At 43.6% G+C, this 19865-nt stretch overlaps 1 protein-coding gene across 2 annotated transcripts in view; it reads left to right on the top strand.

Annotated features, from left to right (window-relative positions):
- HBEGF (heparin binding EGF like growth factor) overlaps positions 1–19865 on the top strand; it is a 458025-nt gene that overhangs the window by 423871 nt on the left and 14289 nt on the right. For both annotated transcript variants that reach the window (XM_063447487.1, XM_063447488.1), the window contains one exon: positions 8706–8861. In XM_063447487.1, coding sequence (XP_063303557.1) covers positions 8706–8861 — 156 coding nt within the window. The remainder of the gene's footprint in view (positions 1–8705; positions 8862–19865) is intronic.

Below are 19865 nucleotides of genomic sequence, written 5' to 3'. Positions count from 1 at the left end.
TTTGTTATTACTTACCTGTCTTCTCTGTTATCCTTGACCCGGCTTGTCTCTCGCTTACCTGTCTTCTCGTTCCCTCGACCTCGGCTTGTCCCTGACCATTCTATACGTAGTATTACGTTAAGTCCGTCCATTCTAAGGTCCGGTATACGTATCTGCTACTCTTTGTACTCTGCGTGTTGGATCCCTGTCCCGATCCTGACATTACGACAGGGCCAATGGATCCTGCAGGTACAAACTGTCAGCTTGGTTCTCCTGATCCTAGGTTTGACGCCATGGATCATAGAATGGATCAGATGGCACTAGCACTACAGGCGTTACTATCACGTCCTAATAATTCACCTGAGGAGATGCGTAACACTTCTATTCCTCCTGTGAGTTCAGGGCTAGAGGTAGCCACTGTAGGTGCTTCTTCCCGAGTTACCCCACCTGTACGTTATGCTGGTTCTCCTGAAAGGTGTCGTGGCTTTTTGAACCAGATCAGTATCCATTTCGAGCTACAACCCCGTTCCTACCCTACTGATAGGGAAAAGGTGGGATTTATTATCACCTTACTCATTGAGAAGGCTCTGAGATGGGCTAATCCGTTGTGGGAGAATGATAATCCGTTAGTCTATAACTATAATGCCTTTGTAGCTGTTTTTAGAAGAACTTTTGACCCCCCTGGCAGAAAGGTCAATGCAGCTAGATTACTGTTGCGCCTTAGACAAGAGAACCAAACACTTGTGGATTACGCACTAGAGTTCAGGTCTTTGGCGGCAGAGGTTAAGTGGAATGAACAGGCTTATATAGACGTATTTTTAAACGGATTATCCGATGTAATACTTGACGAGGTAGCGACGAGAGAGCTTCCCGAGAATTTGGAGGACTTAATTTCCTTTATCTCTCGCATTGACGAACGTCTAAGAGAGAGGCAGAACACTCGAGATAGAACCGGTAGACCTTCCTTTAGACTAGCTCCTTCATTTCAAAGTCCTGAAACCAAAACTCCACAGTTTCCAGAACCTATGCAGATAGGCCTTACTCGCCTCTCAGAAGAGGAGAGACAGTACAGGAGAAGGGAGGGACTGTGTATGTATTGTGGAGTCAGAGGTCACTTACGTTTGAATTGTCCCAATCGCCCGGGAAACGCTCGTACCTAAGTTTCTCTAGAGGACAGGCCTTGGGTGTTTCTATTTTGTCCTCTACTCATAACTACAAAGAACACAGGCTTCTATTACCCGTCTCTTTAACTTGGGAGAAGGGAACTTTAGAGACTGTGGCATTGATAGACTCCGGAGCTGCTGAGAGCTTTATCGACCAAGTTTTTCTCACCAAACACGCTATCCCATCCCAGTTAAGGAAGACACCTTTGGCTGTTGAGGCCATAGATGGTAGACCTTTAGTTGAGCCTGTGATTTTCCGGGAGACTACACCTCTTAACTTAACTACTGGTATTCTACACAAGGAGGAGATATCTCTACTACTCATTTCATCTCCTTCTGTTCCCATAGTCCTGGGATACTCCTGGCTGAAGAGACATAACCCCATTATAGACTGGAAATCAGGGGAAATAGTCTCGTGGGGTCAGGGTTGTCAACAGAGATGTTTAAAGAGAGTGTCACCCCTTTGTATTGTTAACACACTTAATAACTCTACCGACTCTACCAAAGTACAGATACCGTCCTTGTATCTAGATTTAAAGGCGGTATTTTACAAAGGGAAGGCTGATACCTTACCACCACACAGGCCTTTTGATTGCAAAATTAATTTACTTCCTGATACTATGCCTCCCAGGGGCCATGTATACCCTTTGTCTACGAATGAGAACTTAGTCTTAGAGGAGTATATTCGTGAAAACCTAGACAAAGGGTTCATTAGGAGATCCTCCTCCCCTGCTGGGGCTGGATTTTTTTTTGTTAAAAAGAAGGATGGTTCTTTAAGACCTTGCATTGACTACCGAGGTTTGAACAAGATAACCATTAGAAATGCCTATCCGATCCCCTTGATCACCGAACTTTTTGATCGATTAAAGGGTTCCAAGATTTTCACTAAGTTAGACCTCAGAGGTGCTTATAACTTGGTGAGAATTCAGCAGGGACACGAGTGGAAGACTGCGTTCAATACTCGTTATGGGCACTATGAGTATACTGTAATGCCTTTTGGTCTCTGTAATGCCCCGGCGGTATTTCAGGATCTAATTAATGAGGTTCTTAGGGAGTTTCAACATGACTGTGTTATTGTATACCTCGATGATATACTTATACATTCCAGGGAGATTGAGACACACCACGGACAGGTCAGAAGGGTTTTGCACAAACTTCTTCAACATGGCTTGTACTGCAAATTAGAGAAATGTAGCTTTGACCAATCCCAGACTACCTTTCTTGGTTACGTGATTTCTGGAGAGGGGTTTGAAATGGATCCGGAGAAACTCCAATCCATTTTAGATTGGCCTTTACCTAAGGGTCTCAAGGCCATTCAGAGATTTATTGGTTTCTCTAATTATTACAGACGTTTCATTAAGGGTTACTCCTCTATTATTGCTCCTATCACCAATATGACCAGACAAGGGGCTGACACTAAGAATTGGTCTACTGAAGCACTTCTGGCTTTTAAGACTCTCAAGGAGCTGTTTGCTTCCGCACCAATTTTAGTTCACCCTGATACTACTCTGCCTTTCCTACTCGAAGTTGACGCTTCTGAGACGGGTATAGGTGCCATCCTGTCCCAAAGGTTGGGTGTGGATAAACCATTACATCCATGTGGGTATTTTTCCAAAAAATGATCGGGTACTGAGAGCAGATATGACATTGGTGACAGGGAACTCCTAGCGGTTATCATGGCTTTAAAGGAGTGGAGACATCTATTGGAGGGGACTTTGCATCCTGTTACCATTTTGACGGATCATAAAAACTTATCCTATATTGGGGAGGCTAAACGATTATCATCGAGACAGGCCCGTTGGTCTATATTCCTCACTCACTTCAATTACATACTCACATATAGGCCTGGTTCTAAGAATTCTAAAGCTGATGCCTTGTCTCGCCAACATGAACCTTCTGCCATATCTGAGCCGGTTTTATCCTCTATAGTACCTAAGTGTAACATCATCGCTAACACAACTCTCAAAATCCATTCTCCGCTTCTGGATCAGATCAGGAGCTTGCAGCATCTGGCACCTAGACTGACTCCTGCGTCTAGACACTTCGTTCCTCCTGAACTCCAACTGGAGCTCTTACAGTGTCTTCACGAGAGTAAGGTGGCTGGTCATCCGGGCGTTCGCAAAACATATTCCTTGATCTCTAAGGATTTCTGGTGGCCTTCTTTACGGAGGGATATTAAGGATTTTATCGGAGCCTGTGAGGTCTGTACTAAGACTAAACTACCTCATTCGCTTCCTTGTGGTCTCTTTCACCCCCTGGAAGTTCCAGAAAAACCTTGGTCCTGTTTGGCGATGGATTTTATTGTGGATTTGCCTGTTTCGAAAAATCACACTGTTATTCTCACAGTGGTGGATAGGTTTACCAAGATGGCTCATTTCGTGCCTTTACCTAAACTTCCGACTTCACCTGAATTAGCGGAGATTTTTGCTAAAGAGATCTTTCGCTTACATGGGATACCTTCAGAGATTACTTCTGATAGAGGTTCCCAGTTTGTTTCACGTTTCTGGAGATCATTCTGTTCTCAACTAGGCATTAAATTGAATTTTTCTTCTGCTTATCACCCTCAGTCTAACGGAGCCGCTGAACGTACCAATCAAAAGATTGAACAATATCTGCGTTGTTTTGTTTCTGAACACCAGGACGATTGGGTCGGTCTGATTCCTTGGGCAGAGTTCGCACACAATAATCTTGTTTGCGATTCAACTCGCTCTAGCCCCTTTTTCTTGAATTATGGTTTTCATCCTTCCATTCTTCCGTCGGTTCCTTCTTCCCAGGGGGTACCGTCGGTTGATACTCATGTTGCCAATCTGAAGAAGTTGTGGGATCAGACTCGACAAATTCTCCTACATAATTCTATACTGTATAAAAAACACGCTGACAAACGCAGAAGGCCGGCTCCTAGTTTTGTCCCTGGTGATAGGGTATGGTTGAGTACTAGAAACATTCGTTTGAAAGTACCGTCTATGAAATTCGCTCCTCGCTACATTGGACCCTATAGGATCCTGAATCGAATTAATCCTGTTGCGTATCGCCTAGCGCTCCCCTCTGCCTTACGTATTCCTAATTCCTTTCATGTTTCCTTGCTAAAACCTCTGATCTGTAACAGATTCTCCTCCACGGTCTCCTCTCCTCACTCTGTTCAGGTTGAGGGTCAGGAGGAGTACGAAATCAACTCCATCATCGATTCTCGAATCTCCCGGGGGAAAATTCAATACCTGGTTGACTGGAAGGGATATGGTCCAGAAGAGAGGACCTGGGTACCACAGGAGGATGTCCATGCTCCTCGTCTTCGCAGGGCTTTTCATTCCCGCTTTCCATCTCGTCCCGGTTCCTTCCGCCCAATGGGCGTTTCTGAGAGGGGGGGTACTGTCAGGGTACCTATAGTCTCTAACCCTGAGATGGGTAGAGACTTAGACGTTTTTCCATCCAGACGGCATGATTCTCCCGTTCCTCGCGGTCCCCTCGCGCATGTAAACGCCGGCCGCGAGAGAACTATGCCTTTTTGTAACGTGACGCTCAATAGTCGACGTCATGACGCTATTCTAGCCCGACCTGTCAGTCAAATCCCGGACACGAATCAGGTCTCGGCGGAGGCGTGATTAGTCTCTAGAACCAGGGTATTTAAGGGAGCTCTCAGCATTTGCTCATTGCCCTGTCGTGGTTCTAGCCAGCCTAGTCACACAGTGCTCTTGTATTCTCCTGTCTTTTGGTTCTGACCCGGCTTTGTTATTACTTACCTGTCTTCTCTGTTATCCTTGACCCGGCTTGTCTCTCACTTACCTGTCTTCTCGTTCCCTCGACCTCGGCTTGTCCCTGACCATTCTATACGTAGTATTACGTTAAGTCCGGCCATTCTAAGGTCCGGTATACGTATCTGCTACTCTTTGTACTCTGCGTGTTGGATCCCTGTCCCGATCCTGACAGTACCTCCATGGATGGATGCTCCTAGTGCCTCCCGAGGGCTCCAAGCACTCCACTAGACACCATAAGCACTGCAGATCCCACAAATCGCCGCAGCTTGGTTGGGGTCTCGTTTTCTCCTAAAACAGGAACTCAGCAGTCTGAGGGTTTATTGTGTCTTATATACAGGTTTTCCCACAAGGTTACCACCCACGTGGACCTTGTGGTACACAGGATACAAAGTTACAGCACAAATCAGGACAGACTTGTACCGTTTAGACACTCCCAGACAATGTACACAAACCCTCCCCTCTGCCTGTGATACAATGAACAAACACAATGGGCTAACTTAATTACTCACAGGCAGAGAACACACATTTTTCCCAAAACACCACATATCCCCACAAATTGCATGCCTGGATAGCCCTGATCTGGGTGAACAACATATCCAAAAATCACCCAGATCAGAGCAGGGGTTCACGAATTCCATGGAAGTCACATTTGACCGACCGCAAGCATGGCTTTCCTGCCCAAAACAGTTCAACAGATTTAGGCTGTGCAGCCGGTCTATCTTCTCCTCTATCCCGGAGATAATTGGCTTAAGTGGCTGTGGTAAGTTAATTATCTGCAGGTACAGGATTATCTAAGTCAAAAACTGTTACAAAAACCACATAAAAATACATAACTCATATAATACAATGTTTAACCAATATGTCCAACATATCGCCAGATAGGTTGGATCTGAGCACTCAATATTTCCGAGAAGCACTCAGATCTCACGAATACAGTTGGAATGCCATGTGGTTAAACAATAGCAAGGGCTGATGAGAGATTGAGGAGGGACAAAGCAGCCAGTTTCAACTGGTCTGGCAGTGTCCCTGGGACAATGCCCTGCTGGAGAACAAAAGGACAGGAAAAAGGGGGAGGGGAAGAGGCACATTTTCCCATTGATTTAAAGGTGCAGAAAAAGTGTTTTAAAATCCTATAAGCCCAAATAGACTTTTTAAATGGCAATACACCCTGTAACGGACCCTCCGTCAATCGATGCTCCTAGTGCTTACCAAGGACCATCAGCACCGCACCAGACACCATAAGCACTGCAGACCCCACAAACCGCCGCAGCTCTCGCCATCTCCTACCCACCCTGGACCTGTGACAAGGCTTCAGGCTCTATGTTGAGGGTAAAACAGGAACTATTTAATGCAAAGCAAACACAATTTATACACACATTTAAACCCCCAACAGCCTCATTTACATACAAAAGGTTACATAGAGCACGATAGTACAAGGAAGGGTGGGGTCAGATAATAGCAAGATGATGGGAGATTGAGGAGAGACAAAGCAGCCAGTTTAAACTGGTCTGGCAGTGTCCCTGAGACAATGCCCTGCTGGGGAAACAATAGGACAGGAAAAGGGGGGAGGGGAAGAGGCACATTTTCTCATGGAAGTCACTTTTTAAAATGTCTTTTTGCAGGACCCATAGTCTTTGGGTAGGAGGCTGGCACACAGGCCCTTCCAAAAACCAATGGCGAGGTCATTTTTGCCACACACCCCAGGGGCCACAGTCACAGGGCAAGAGGCTGGCAAGAGGCTCTCCCTAGCAGCAGTGTACCTTACTGGGAGTAGAGACAATTGGTCTTTCTCCCTAGTAACAGTGTATCCTGCAGGGAGAGGAGACAAGCGGTCCCTCTCCCCAACCCTAGCTGGAGTTACTGGGAGTAGAAACAACCTGTCTCTCTCCCCAGTGGCAGTGTACCTTACTGGGAGTAGAGACAACCGGTCCCTCTCCCCAACCACAGTTGAAGTTATTGGGCATAGAGACAACCGGTCTCTCTCCCCAGCAGCAATGCCTAGTACCTGGAGACACCAGGGATGACTGCCACTACAACCAAGACAAAGTGGACTTACCCAGCAAAGCATGACCAGGTCAGTTATTTGTTTCTGGGTGAGCTTCTCGACAAACTCAGTTACATACCAGCAGCAGGTCTGGTACCTGGTTGTATTCCCTGGGGGGGAGCGGGGAGATGTGTGGCAAAGATAGAATCTGGAGGAGCCTGCTGGCTAGCCTCCTGCCCAAGGACTATGGACCATGTAAAAAGACATGTTAAAGGTTGACTTCCATGGAAAATCCAAACCACTGAACCGATCTGAGTGATTTTTGGATATGGTGGTCACTCAGATCAGGGCTATCCAGGAATGTGTCTCTTGAGGGGGTTCCATGGATTTTGGGGGTACTTTTGGGGTGTTGTGAAATGGTGTGTTTTTCTGTACCTGGAGATAATTGAGTTTGTACAATTCCTGACTCAATTATATCTCAGGCACAAAGGAGGAGTATGTTGAATGGTCAGCCTGCACACTTCTAACAGACAGCTCCTGATAGCCGGCATGCAAGCAGCATGTGTATTACAGCAATTTTCCTTTTACCGCATTCTTCAGCAGCAGACTGACCCGGGTGTTCCGATCACTTGGCGTTCTGCTCCTTAGCGACAGTTAGATCTTGCTTACTTTGCTAAGTATAGGTGCCCATGAAGGCACAGATCAGTACTTATATTGAGCAGAATAATTTGACTGCCTTTTTCAGTAATATAACTGATGTTGATAATTCTCGGTGCTGCTAACTAGTGACTTTGATTCCAAAGAAGCATAGGGTCTTGGATGGGTGAAGGAGACATAGAGGCTTGGATGGATAAAGGGGGGCTGGTATGGGTGAAGTGGGGCATAAGGGCTGGGATGGGTAAACGGGGGCATAGGGTGTGGGTGGAAGAAGGGGCAAAGGGGCTGATATGGATGCAGGAGGACAAAGTGTCTGGGATGGGGGAAGGGGCATATGGTCTGGGTGGAGTGAAGGAGACATTGAGGCTGGGGTGGGCAAAGAGGCAAGTATTGTTAAAGGGGGACATAGGCTCTGGAATGGGTAAAGGGGGGATTGGGACTTAAGAAAATATTTACATACCTGCTGTTTGCCAGGCTTTAGCATATTTTGCAGGAGTGAAGCAGGGCAGGAAGTGAAGTAACTTCCCCTCTCCTGGGCCCCGCCTCTTCCCCTCACACAGTGCTCTGCACAGGCATGACATGGAGGAGACCTGGCAAGTGCAGCAATATGTAGAATTATGGCTTTATCTGGCTGTGAAGATCTCTGATCTGATCTCACCAGCCAGAGCATGTTTATGCAGCTTGCAAGGCCTCGGGCCCTCGGCCCATGACTGATCTGCCTGAGTGATCAGTCCGCCCCTGGGTTCAAATTCCTGTTTCCCCTAGCTGAACAACTAATCCTTCTATCCCACAAAGAATCTGGGTGTTAAAATCTCCAGTGATTAAAGTCTTATCCAGATTTTCAGCTTTTTAAATTTGTAACATATATCTTCAACTAAGGTATCTTTCCTCATCTCCCAAAAAGAGTTCTACCCATAAGGCTTCCAAACTTTCACCCTAATCATGTCCTTAATGCAAGTCATTAATTTTGATTTGACATAAAAAGGAACCCTCACACTTTAAATTTTTTTCTATCCTTCCTGAACCATGTATACCCATTTAAATGATTTAAACCATTTCAGGACAGTTATTGTAATATTTCAACCTTTCTCAATTAAATACATATAAAAACATATTCAATATATCTTGTCCTTGTATTTTTAGTTGTAATAGAGCATTTTCCTCTTACAGATGCCAATCAGGATATCATGGAGAAAGATGCCATGCGCTTACACTTCCACTGGAGAAACCTTCACACTCTTATGATCACACAACTGTATTGGCTATTGTAGCAGTTATCTTATCATCTTTTTGTTTAGTGACCATATCATGCTTACTAGCATTGAGGTAAGTTTAACATTTTAATAATCACATTGAAAAGCACATACTGAGAAGACATAAGTATTGATTTCTTAAAAAATATTTCTCAAGTGAAGAAAGAAGAACAAATGAGGTGTGTGTTATAAAACACAAAACTGCGACTGGAAATGTATCAGAGAAAATACCAGGAATACTCAATAGAGGGCATTATTCTCCTTATGCCCCACAGCGATACCAATTCCTCCCAAAACAAAGGGCACCATACCTATAACCCAATTCCCGATCATGATTGAGTGCCAGCCCAAGAGCATGATTAGTGAGTGCAACCAGAGACGTGGAGTGCATATGCACTCCAAAGGTACGAGAGTCACCTGATCACTTACTGAGAATTAAGGTTAGGCTTGGGAAGCATAAGTGACATTCAAGTGGAAGCCTATGCGTATGTGCCAATCCAAAACCGAAGCATGGAACACACATCCATTCCAGCTCGCTGAAATATGCAAAAAGATCAGAATAGATGATTTAAAAACTCCACCAAGTTAGAGCTGTGTCCACACAGCACACATATATGGAAATATGACTAAAGCAATATAACAAAGAGAAAATTACCTACACATCCAATAATAGGATGTGGCGGTACACCCTCTCGGAGATAAGTTAATAACGCCTCCGTCACCCCTTCCAGTTGTGATCAGCTCCAGAGTGATTTTAGCCGCTTGCAGAAGAGTAACTGTGATACTACCCAAACACTAGTCGAGACTTAGTGAAGGGTGAAGACGAACTGTTTTTTTCTGTCCGAATGGCCCTTTTATATACAAATTCAAGGTACAGTGAACACTCCCAAAAACACACCCATAACCACACTCACAATATGCCCAACAAATACATTGTTACCGTGAAACAGCATAAAATATTATACAGAAAACATGCATAACTCTGTCTAGTTTTGATATTCCCCAACAGGTCTCTTTGGAGCGCCCACCATGTCCAGAAAGTTTCCGGATCAGAGCTGACTAGTCCAAATTACATGTAGGGTCCAAGTTCAGCGGTACGTCGCTAGCCACCAATCCGGCACAGAGTTCCAGGGTAATGGGTGGGTCTCCTTGGTCAATGTGCCTCGGCAGTGTTTTCGACAAATATGTGGCATTCCCCCACGAGCTCGGTGTCATCGGATGCCTCTTAGTTTCTAGTATAGTCAAGCAAAAGAGCGCCCTGATCTGTAAATCAGTGGCGAAAAGCACCGTAGTTAAAGTTTTACTGTTTCGTGGAGTCTGTTTAATCCAAATAACTTTCCAGACACGCTGGGGATAGCTCTTGGTCCTACCCCCTTGTTCCTCATTGGGTTAAAACCCAACTGCTGACACGCCTCTTTCGAGAGGTCCGTCACAATGCTCCCCCTTGACCTAATTCAGGCACGCACGGTTTGTCCTTTTTCAGGTCAAAAAATAAAAATAGACACATGATGTCAGGATGGGTAACACCGAAACACAGGGAATAGGGAAACAGTAGCTAAAATGAATGAGATAGACAGAGCAAGATGCGTTGCTAAACCTTAGAGTGACCGGGCTTAATACATGCCCAATATAGACAAAAATACAGAGTCAGTAGAAAGCAAAGGAAAAAAAGTAAAGGAGGCCAGAGATACTCAAAACATGATATAACAAGCTGGTGTCAAGGATACAGAAAATCAGGAAAGTCAATACAATGTCGGGTCATAAACAAGAAAACACTAAGTTATCAGTACACACTTTCAGGCTATATAAAACCACAACAGGGCAATGATCCTCAGAAAGAGAATAGTATACAGGGAGTGCAGAATTATTAGGCAAGTTGTATTTTTGAGGATTAATTTTATTATTGAACAACAACCATGTTCTCAATGAACCCATTCAATGAACCCATTCAAAGCTGAATATTTTTGGAAGTAGTTTTTAGTTTGTTTTTAGTTATAGCTATTTTAGGGGGATATCTGTGTGTGCAGGTGACTATTACTGTGCATAATTATTAGGCAACTTAACAAAAAACAAATATATACCCATTTCAATTATTTATTTTTACCAGTGAAACCAATATAACATCTCAACATTCACAAATATAAATTTCTGACATTCAAAAACATAACAAAAACAAATCAGTGACCGATATAGCCACCTTTCTTTGCAAGGACACTCAAAAGCCTGCCATCCATGGATTCTGTCAGTGTTTTGATCTGTTCACCATCAACATTGCGTGCAGCAGCAACCACAGCCTCACAGACACTGTTCAGAGAGGTGTAGTTTTCCCTCCTTGTAAATCTCACATTTGATGATGGACCACAGGTTCTCAATGGGGTTCAGATCAGGTGAACAAGGAGGCCATGTCATTAGATTTTCTTCTTTTGTACCCTTTCTTGCCAGCCACGCTGTGGAGTACTTGGACGCGTGTGATGGAGCATTGTCCCGCATGAAAATCAAGTTTTTCTTGAAGGATGCAGACTTCTTCCTGTACCACTGCTTGAAGAAGGTGTCTTCCAGAAACTGGCAGTAGGACTGGGAGTTGAGCTTGACTCCATCCTCAACCCGAAAAGGCCCCACAAGCTCATCTTTGATGATACCAGCCCAAACCAGTACTCCACCTCCACCTTGCTGGCGTCTGAGTCGGACTGGAGCTCTCTGCCTTGACGTTTCAGCTTGTGTGTCTTGTTCAGTGGTGGTCGTCTTTCAGCCTTTCTTACCTTGGCCATGTCTCTGAGTATTGCACACCTTGTGCTTTTGGGCACTCCAGTGATGTTGCAGCTCTGAAATATGGCAAAACTGGTGGCAATTGGCATCTTGGCAGCTGCACGCTTGTCTTTTCTCAGTTTATGGGCAGTTATTTTGCGCCTTGGTTTCTCCACACGCTTCTTGCGACCCTGTTGACTATTTTGAATGAAACGCTTGATTGTTTGATGATCACGCTTCAGAAGCTTTTCAATTTTAAGAGTGCTGCATCCCTCTGCAAGATATCTCACTTTTACTTTTCTGAGCCTGTCAAGTCCTTCTTTTGACCCATTTTGCCAAAGGAAAGGAAGTTGCCTAATAATTATGCACACCTGATATAGGGTGTTGATGTCATTAGACCACACCCCTTCTCATTACAGAGATGCACATCACCTAATATGCTTAATTGGTAGTAGGATTTCGAGCCTATACAGCTTGGAGTAAGACAACATGCATAAAGAGGATGATGTGGTCAAAAAACTAATTTGCCTAATAATTCTGCACTCCCTGTATATAAGTACAACCATAGGGCTGTGACTTGTACAGAGCACAGAAAGTGCAGAGCTTTTAGTGCCTCTTCTAAGAATCCCAAACACTTATCTTACAAAGTGATTATGATAGTTATGTATGTGTAACTTTAGAATATAAATAGTGTGCAATAGTGTAAAAACTTTATAGAAACTGAAACATTTTTAATAAAAATGGAACACTCACAATGTACAGTGCTAACCACGAGATCTGGCACAGTAGGTCTGTGGGTCCATATAGGTGACCCCTCCCTTATCACAAGATTTAGTGATGTAGTAAAGTATATACTTTATTACAGTAAGCAAAAAAAGATAAAAGGTGCGCTATACCTTTAACCCCTTAAGGACCAAACTTCTGGAATAAAAGGGAATCATGACATGTCACACATGTCATGTGTCCTTAAGGGGTTAAAATACTATATGATGTGCACCTGAAAAGTGCAACACGGTGAAAAGTGTCAGTGGAATGCACAATATAGTGCCAGCAATACAAAATCAATAAATTAAATAAGTGTGCAAATTCACAAGTGCAATAAGTGATAAGACTAATTGAGAAACTTACTAATAATCTCCTAAAATTGGAGTATCACAATATTCCTTTGACATAAGGACATAGGGACATAATTCATAAAAGAGAAAAAAGGGGAAGAAATATACTGTATAGTATAAAAAAGTAAATTAATGGATGAAATAAGACTCACAAGGAGAGAGCAGTAAAAGTCTGCTCTAACTTTTCTGGCTTTGGTCCTAGGTACAGGACTGGATATTGGCAGGTAATCAGGACGGCAGCTGAATACGAAAGTATGCTTTATTTCCACACGAGTTAAAAGTTCACATGTAAGTGATACAGCTCTTTATCCTTTATTGAAGTTCATACCCCTTAGTTGTACAGTCTATCAAAGCCACAGCCAGCACTAGTGGTTTTTCCAAGGTGTCAGCACTGTAGGGAGTTTTTCTGGGAACCGGAGCTTCGTACGACCATGCGATGATGACGTCATATACACAAAGTCGTGATGACAAGTTTCGCCTGGACGGCTTCCTCAGTCCTGTTCTTTTTAAAACCGCTATAATAGGCGTGGTTTGTAATAGTCACTTCATCATTGGTTCTTATTAAAAACCTAAAGTCTGAGTGACTGCATGTTTTAAAGCAAATATATAAAGTACACAATTTTCTGGCATATTACCTAAACATTGTATCTGACGGAAATCACGAAACAATGAAGTGTCCCAGTAGTTACATCAAAATACACAGTATATATATATAGAGAAAGACAAAATATAAAAGAAACTAATATAAAAATAGTTTAAAAAGTTAAGCCACTAGGGCACAGGCATACATACCGTGGTCGCAGGGGTCGCAGCCAGCCTCTTCCCCTGGGGGAACCCATGAGTTGGCCACCTCAGGGCCCCCCTAGGCTGGCCGGTGGTGTCACCGGGCTGGCTGGCGCACGCGCGAGGGAGCACTCTCCCCTGAGCGCTCTCTGCCCAGCTCCCTCACACACCGCAGTGATGCTGGAGCCAGAATATGACATCATTCCGTCTCTGACATCAGTACGCGGCGTGCGAGGGAGCTGGACAGAGAGCGCTCAGGGGAGAGTGCTCTCTCACGCGCCCACCAGCCAGCCCGGTGACTGGCCGCCCAGCAGCAGCACTGGACCCCAGGGAATCCCCTCAGCTCTCCCAAAGGTAAGGAGGATGGGGGATTAAATTTTAAAGAAACATGTGTGTGTGTGTTAGTGTTAGAGTGTGTGTGTGTTAGTGTTAGTTTTTGTGTGTCAGTGTGTGTGTTACTGTGTGTGTCTGCTAGTGAGTGTCAGTGAGTGTGTTAGTTTGTGTGTGTGTGTTACTGTGTGTGTTAGTTTGTGTGTGTCTGTTATTGAGTGTGTCTGTTAGTGAGTCTGTTTGGTGTCTGTTAGTGAGTGTGTGTTTGTCAGTGAGAGTGTATGTTTTGTAAGTGAGTGTGTATGTGTGTCTGTCTGTCAGTGAGTGTGTATGTATGCCTGTAACTGAGTATGTCTCTGTCAGTAAATGTGTGTGTCTGTTAGCTAGTGTGTATGCGTCTGTTCGTGAGAGTGTGTGTGCGTGTGTTTAACCCCTTAAGGACCAAACTTCTGGAATAAAAGGGAATCGTGACATGTCACACATGTCATGTGTCCTTAAGGGGTTAAAACCCCTACAGCACTTACCTTTCTCCAGTGCCGGACCCCCTTGGTGCTGGGGATCCTTCCGCCCCAATCTGCCTCTCTGCTCCGCATGCGCCGCAGCGCGCATTCAAACCGCCCATAGGAAAGCATTACTCAATGCTTTCCTATGGACGTCCAGCGTCTTCTTACTGTGATTTTCACAGTAAGAATCATGGAAGCGCCTCTAGCGGCTGTCAGTGAGACAGCCACTAGGGGCTGGATTAAACCTCAGTGAAACATAGCTGTTTCTCTGAAACTGCTATGTTTTCAGCTGCAGGGTTAAAACTAGAGGAAACTGGCACCCAGACCACTTAATTGAGCTGAAGTGATCTGATTGTCTATAGTGGTCCTTTAAGTGTATGTGTATCTGCATGCACTGGCGTACATACCGCAGTCGCTGGGGTCCCGTGTTGCGGTACATACCCTGTGACCAGGTGCCCGCCACCATGTGTTGCGGACCCGGCCTGCGCAGAGTAAGTGCGCGCGAGGGTGGGGTCACGGATCAATTTTCACACCGGGGCCCCATGGGTCGTGTGTACGCCACTGCACTAGGGTCTTTATTGTGGTAATTCTTAAAGTGTGCAGAGACGCTATGTTGATTGAAACCTTTTCGGATATTATTAATGTGCTCATATATCCTTTTATGTAAAGGGCGAATGGTCCTTCCAACATATTGGAACGCACACGGGCATATTAAAAGATACATTTTATTCTTAGTAAAACAAGTGATAAATTCTTTAATAATAAATTATTCTGCTGTGTACTTAGTTTTACTGATACCCTATAATGTCTCTTTTGGGATGGTTAAAAGTAAAAATAAAAATAAACTAGGTGCGCCCCTAATTGAGCAGCCAATTCTGCACATCTAATATTAGTTTCTTGGACCTAGAGATTTATGTAGACAATGGTATTCTAAAACCAAAAAACTATTTCAAAAAAGTAGACGCTAATAGCTATGTCCTGTATAACAGTGGTCACTATACCCCCAGGTTAAATAACATTCCAAAAGGGCAACTACAGAGGATAAGAAGGAATTGTACCGACAAAGAAATATTTGAAAAACAAGCTAAAACAGTGATAGAGACATTTTCAAAAAAGTAGTACCCTAATAACATACTAAATAAGGCAAATAAAGAAGTAGAAAAATTAGATAAAAATTAATTTGTTTTTAAACAATAGAATGTAAATAATCAACAGGACAATTTGAATCTGTTACCTTTAGTTCTAGAATGTAATAGGGATTCCAAAAAAGTTGTCAATTATCAATAAGCACTGGCACCTTCTAGAAAAAGATAGGGAACTATCGACTATTATTCCAGATAAACCTTTTATTACGTTTAGGAGCGTGCCTAGTTTAAAACAAATTTTAACTTTTAACCATCCTAAAAGAGACATTCCAAATACTTAACTAAATACAATTTAAAAAGGTTTTTATTTATGTGGGAAATGTGCTGGCTGCAAGTGCAGTAAAAATAGTATATTAAAGTGTATCAGTAAATTGAAAACAAAGTACAAAGCATAAGGATTTATTATTAAAGATTTTATCACTTGTTTTACTAAGAATAAAATAAGATACACTGTTTAGGTGATATGCCAGAAAGTTTTGGACTTTATATATTTGCATTAAAACATGCAGTCACTCGAACTTTAGGTTTTCAATAAGAACCAATGATGAAGTGACTATTACTAACCACGCCTATTATGGCGGTTTTAAAAAGAACAGGACGGCTGGATTGTGACGTGATCTGAGGAAGCCATCCAGGCGAAACGTGTCATCACGCCTTTGTGCGTATGACGTCATCATGCCATCTCTAGGTCGTACGAAGCTCCGGTTCCCAGAAGAACTCCCTACAGTGCTGACACCTTGGAAAAACCGCTAGTGCCAGCTTTGATAGACTGTACAACTGAGGGGTATGAACTTCAGTAAGGGATAAAGAGCTGTATCACTTACATGTGAACTTTTTTTTTTTTTTTATTCTTTATTTTTGATATGCAGGTGAGTACAACAGTGCCTGTATAGCCACAATGGCATCAGCAGGCTCGATTTTCATAGACAAAACATAACAGTGTTGTGGCATGTTGGGTTTGCATATATTTTTTAATAAAAAGGTAACCAATCGAAAAGTAAGCGTGGATATTAATTAACATTAATTAACATTAACATCAACAGTAATTGATACTATGCAATTGATAGGCCATGCTATTATGTATGAATTGAGTTAATTTAGTGTATAGGCTTTAGTGTATAGGCTAGTGGATCTGCAAGAACAACGCAAAGGACTATGAATAGTTCTGTTCCCTCGCTATACTGGTCTTAACAGCAAGATTCATAAAAAGTAACAATTCAATAATAACATGCTGAACATAACTTATGAGGTGCTACTATAAGGCTAATCTATACATAGGGTTATAGTTACGATGCTGCAGGGTATTGCTGTGTGTTGAATGCTTAAACTTTCGTTTCTGTATGAGAGACATGGTGGGAGCCCGGCAGTGTACTTTGGCATAGTGGTGACAAAGAGGGCAGATCATGGCGCCGGCACCAGGTTACTGGAGAGGGTCTTTGGCTGAGCTTCTCTTTTCTACGTCCATCTCGAGGCAGCGGGTGAGAAAGTCTCTGAAAGTGACTGATAATTTCTCCGGCTTTTGCAGCTCCGGCTTCCCGTTTGTAACTATGAGATACAGTGCCCTCAGAGGATTTTCATGCAAGTGAGGAGGCTCCCCCTCGATCATTTCGATGACCACGATTCCCAGAGACCAGATGTCCACTTTAGGACCAGAAGCTTTTCGAGTAGCCACTTCTGGTGCCATCCAAAGCTTGCAGACACCAGTGCTGGCAGGTTGCCTGCTCTGCTGGATGCGTTGCGCCTCGGAGGAGGATCTTGGTTGAAATCATTGCTCCCGAGCAGGCCTCAGAAGGAGCGATGGTGTCTTCCATAGACACAGTGTGTTTTCCCGCTCGTGGTATGCGTTGCAATCCTCCCCTAGGTCAGCTCGATGCGGGCAGCCGACTCAACCCTGGGGCGGGTAGTTGTGGTAGTCAGATGGCGGTGGATGGTGTCTTCTGTGGCAGGCTCCACCTTGCTGGCAGGGTGCATGGTGTGCGGCGGCCATCTTGGGGGATATCGCCGGGGAGCGTTCCGCAGCAGGGTATCAGTGTTCGGCTCAGCTTGGCGGCATGGTCGTTGCTTGTGTAGACTGGGATAACCCCCCCGGTCCAGAGGGGGGGGGGGGGGCAGACACCGGCCGGAGACCCGGGAGAGCGGCCGTCTCATCCCGGCTCAAGCTCCTGCACGCCTCAGGCCTTCATCAGGCTACGGTATGTGCCGAATATGGTTTTGGGGGGTGTCCCCTCGTACCCCAGAAACTGGGGCTTTGTGTGGTCGTCGTTGCGGGTGGCTGGGAGTAGTTAGCCTTCATTTTGCACCGTTTTCCGGCCCCAAAGCGGGAGCTCAGACGGAGCACGTCTGATCCCTTCGGCGGTCCCGGCCCGCCCCCTACATGTGAACTTTTAACTCATGTGGAAATAAAGCATACTTTTGTATTCAGCTGCCATCCTGATTACCTGCCAATATCCAGTCCTGTACCTAGGACCAAAGCCAGAAACGTTAGAGCACACTTTTACTGTTCTCTCCCTGTGAGTCTTATTTCATTCATTTATTTACTATTTTATACTATACAGTATTATAATATATTTTTCCCTTTTTTTGCTTTTATGCATTATGTTTCTACATATCTCTGGAAGGCATATTGTGATACTCCAATTTTAGGAGATTATTAGTAAGTTTCTCAATTAGTCTTATCACTTATTGCACTTGTGAATTTGCACACGTATTTAATTTATTGATTTTGTATTGCTGGCACTATATTGTGCATCGCAATGCCACTTTTCACTGTGTTGCACTTTTCAGGTGAACATCATATAGTATTTTAAAGGTATTGTGCACCTTGTTTGATCTTTTATTGCTTAAGGTTGTTTGTGTGTTTTTGAGCTATTTCACTGCTAAAGTGCAGCTCTACCTTTTAACATTTATATATTTTATCATTGCATTCAAAATTTTAGTGACTTTTTGCTTGTTCTTTTTTGTATATACTTTATTACACATATATGAAATAATAACAAATTAAACATAAAGACAACATATTACTTGCAATAGTCAAATTAAAATCCATGAAGAATTATCATCTTCCTCAGTTTGGTAAAAATCTGTTTTATTTTTGTTTTTTTTGTTTAATTTGATTTTATTTAATAAAATAATCAAAAAAGTTAAGATGAAAAAAATATATTCTCCTCTTGTCATTTAAATTAGGATTATCTCTTCACTAAAGCTAGGCTAAACTGCAGTTATACTACATACAGTCTGCTGAATGCATGACAACAACAGAAACTTCGGTGACAAAGCGTAGAACACCGCTGCTCTCCGAACTGAGTGAGCACCATAGGTGGATTTAAAACCTTCAAGGAAAGTACCCAATAGTCCCAATGCACCAAAGTTGTAACCATCACTGGACAGTGCAGTTGAACATACCATACCACACCAGGAGATGGCTAGAATGGGAGCTGTGAAGCAGTGAGGTAAAAGAGACATAGTGACAAAGAATGTTATGGCCCAGTGATTTGGATGGAAAAAAATGCAGATGAATGCAATTTTGTTCGGTGAAAAATGCTAAAGTCAACCCTGTCTGGGGAGAAGGAGAGGGCATGTTGAAAATGTGGATGTTGGAGAAACACTGAAATTATAGCAGATAAATTAAAACTGTCAGTTTTGCAGAAAGTTGTCGGAAGGAAAGCAAATAATTTTCTGGCCAATCACAAAAAATGCAAAACCAGAGAGACATCAAATATTTAGAACCCGGTGTCATGTGTGCCAACAGAGAAGCCTTGGACCGGATCGTGCCCTGTGGAAATCACTGAGAAGACAATGTTAACAGACCTATACGATTTCCCATCCAACAAAAAAACACAAGAGGTAATAAAAAATGTTGGAAATAGGTGCTGTAAAAGAATTACAAACCCCTTCCAGACATCAGCTACACCAGGAGTTCCAAGTGGCAAGGTAGCATTTCCTAGTGCCAGGGCCCCAGAGTTTTAAAGTGTTGACCAGACTGTGTGAGATAGTTCTCCGACATTCCACGAACGCCGAAAAGAGTCCAAACTACTAGAGTTAGATGAAATAGAGAAGGATCCTGAACTGACATGGCCAAAAGGTGAAGAAACTAAGGTTGTCCCTGCCAAAATAGTGTTACCAATGTGACAGATACCTGTTGAACCCTGAGGTGGCGAAGTACTCGTGCAAACATTGCAAAAGATGAGAACGCATAGCCCCCTTGATATGACCAATGTTGTAGAAAGGTGTCTACTGCTAGGCATTCCAGGTCCAGGAGCAAACATAAAAAGGCCGCAATTTGCTGGTTAGTTCTGGAAGCAAACAAATTCAGGTGTAATGATCTACGAAAGTGAAAGTGTTTGTCGAATACTAATTTGTCCAACAGCCAGTCGCTGACATCCCGCCAATGTCTGGAAAACCAATCTGCTATCCAATTGTAAACACCTGCAAGGTATTCCAGCTGAAGAGTGATAGT

The sequence above is a fragment of the Pelobates fuscus genome, chromosome 3 (assembly GCF_036172605.1).
Source record: "Pelobates fuscus isolate aPelFus1 chromosome 3, aPelFus1.pri, whole genome shotgun sequence".
NCBI lineage: Eukaryota > Metazoa > Chordata > Amphibia > Anura > Pelobatidae > Pelobates > Pelobates fuscus.
The sequence above is the reverse complement of the archived record's forward strand: the minus strand, read 5'-3'. Positions and strand labels throughout refer to the sequence as shown.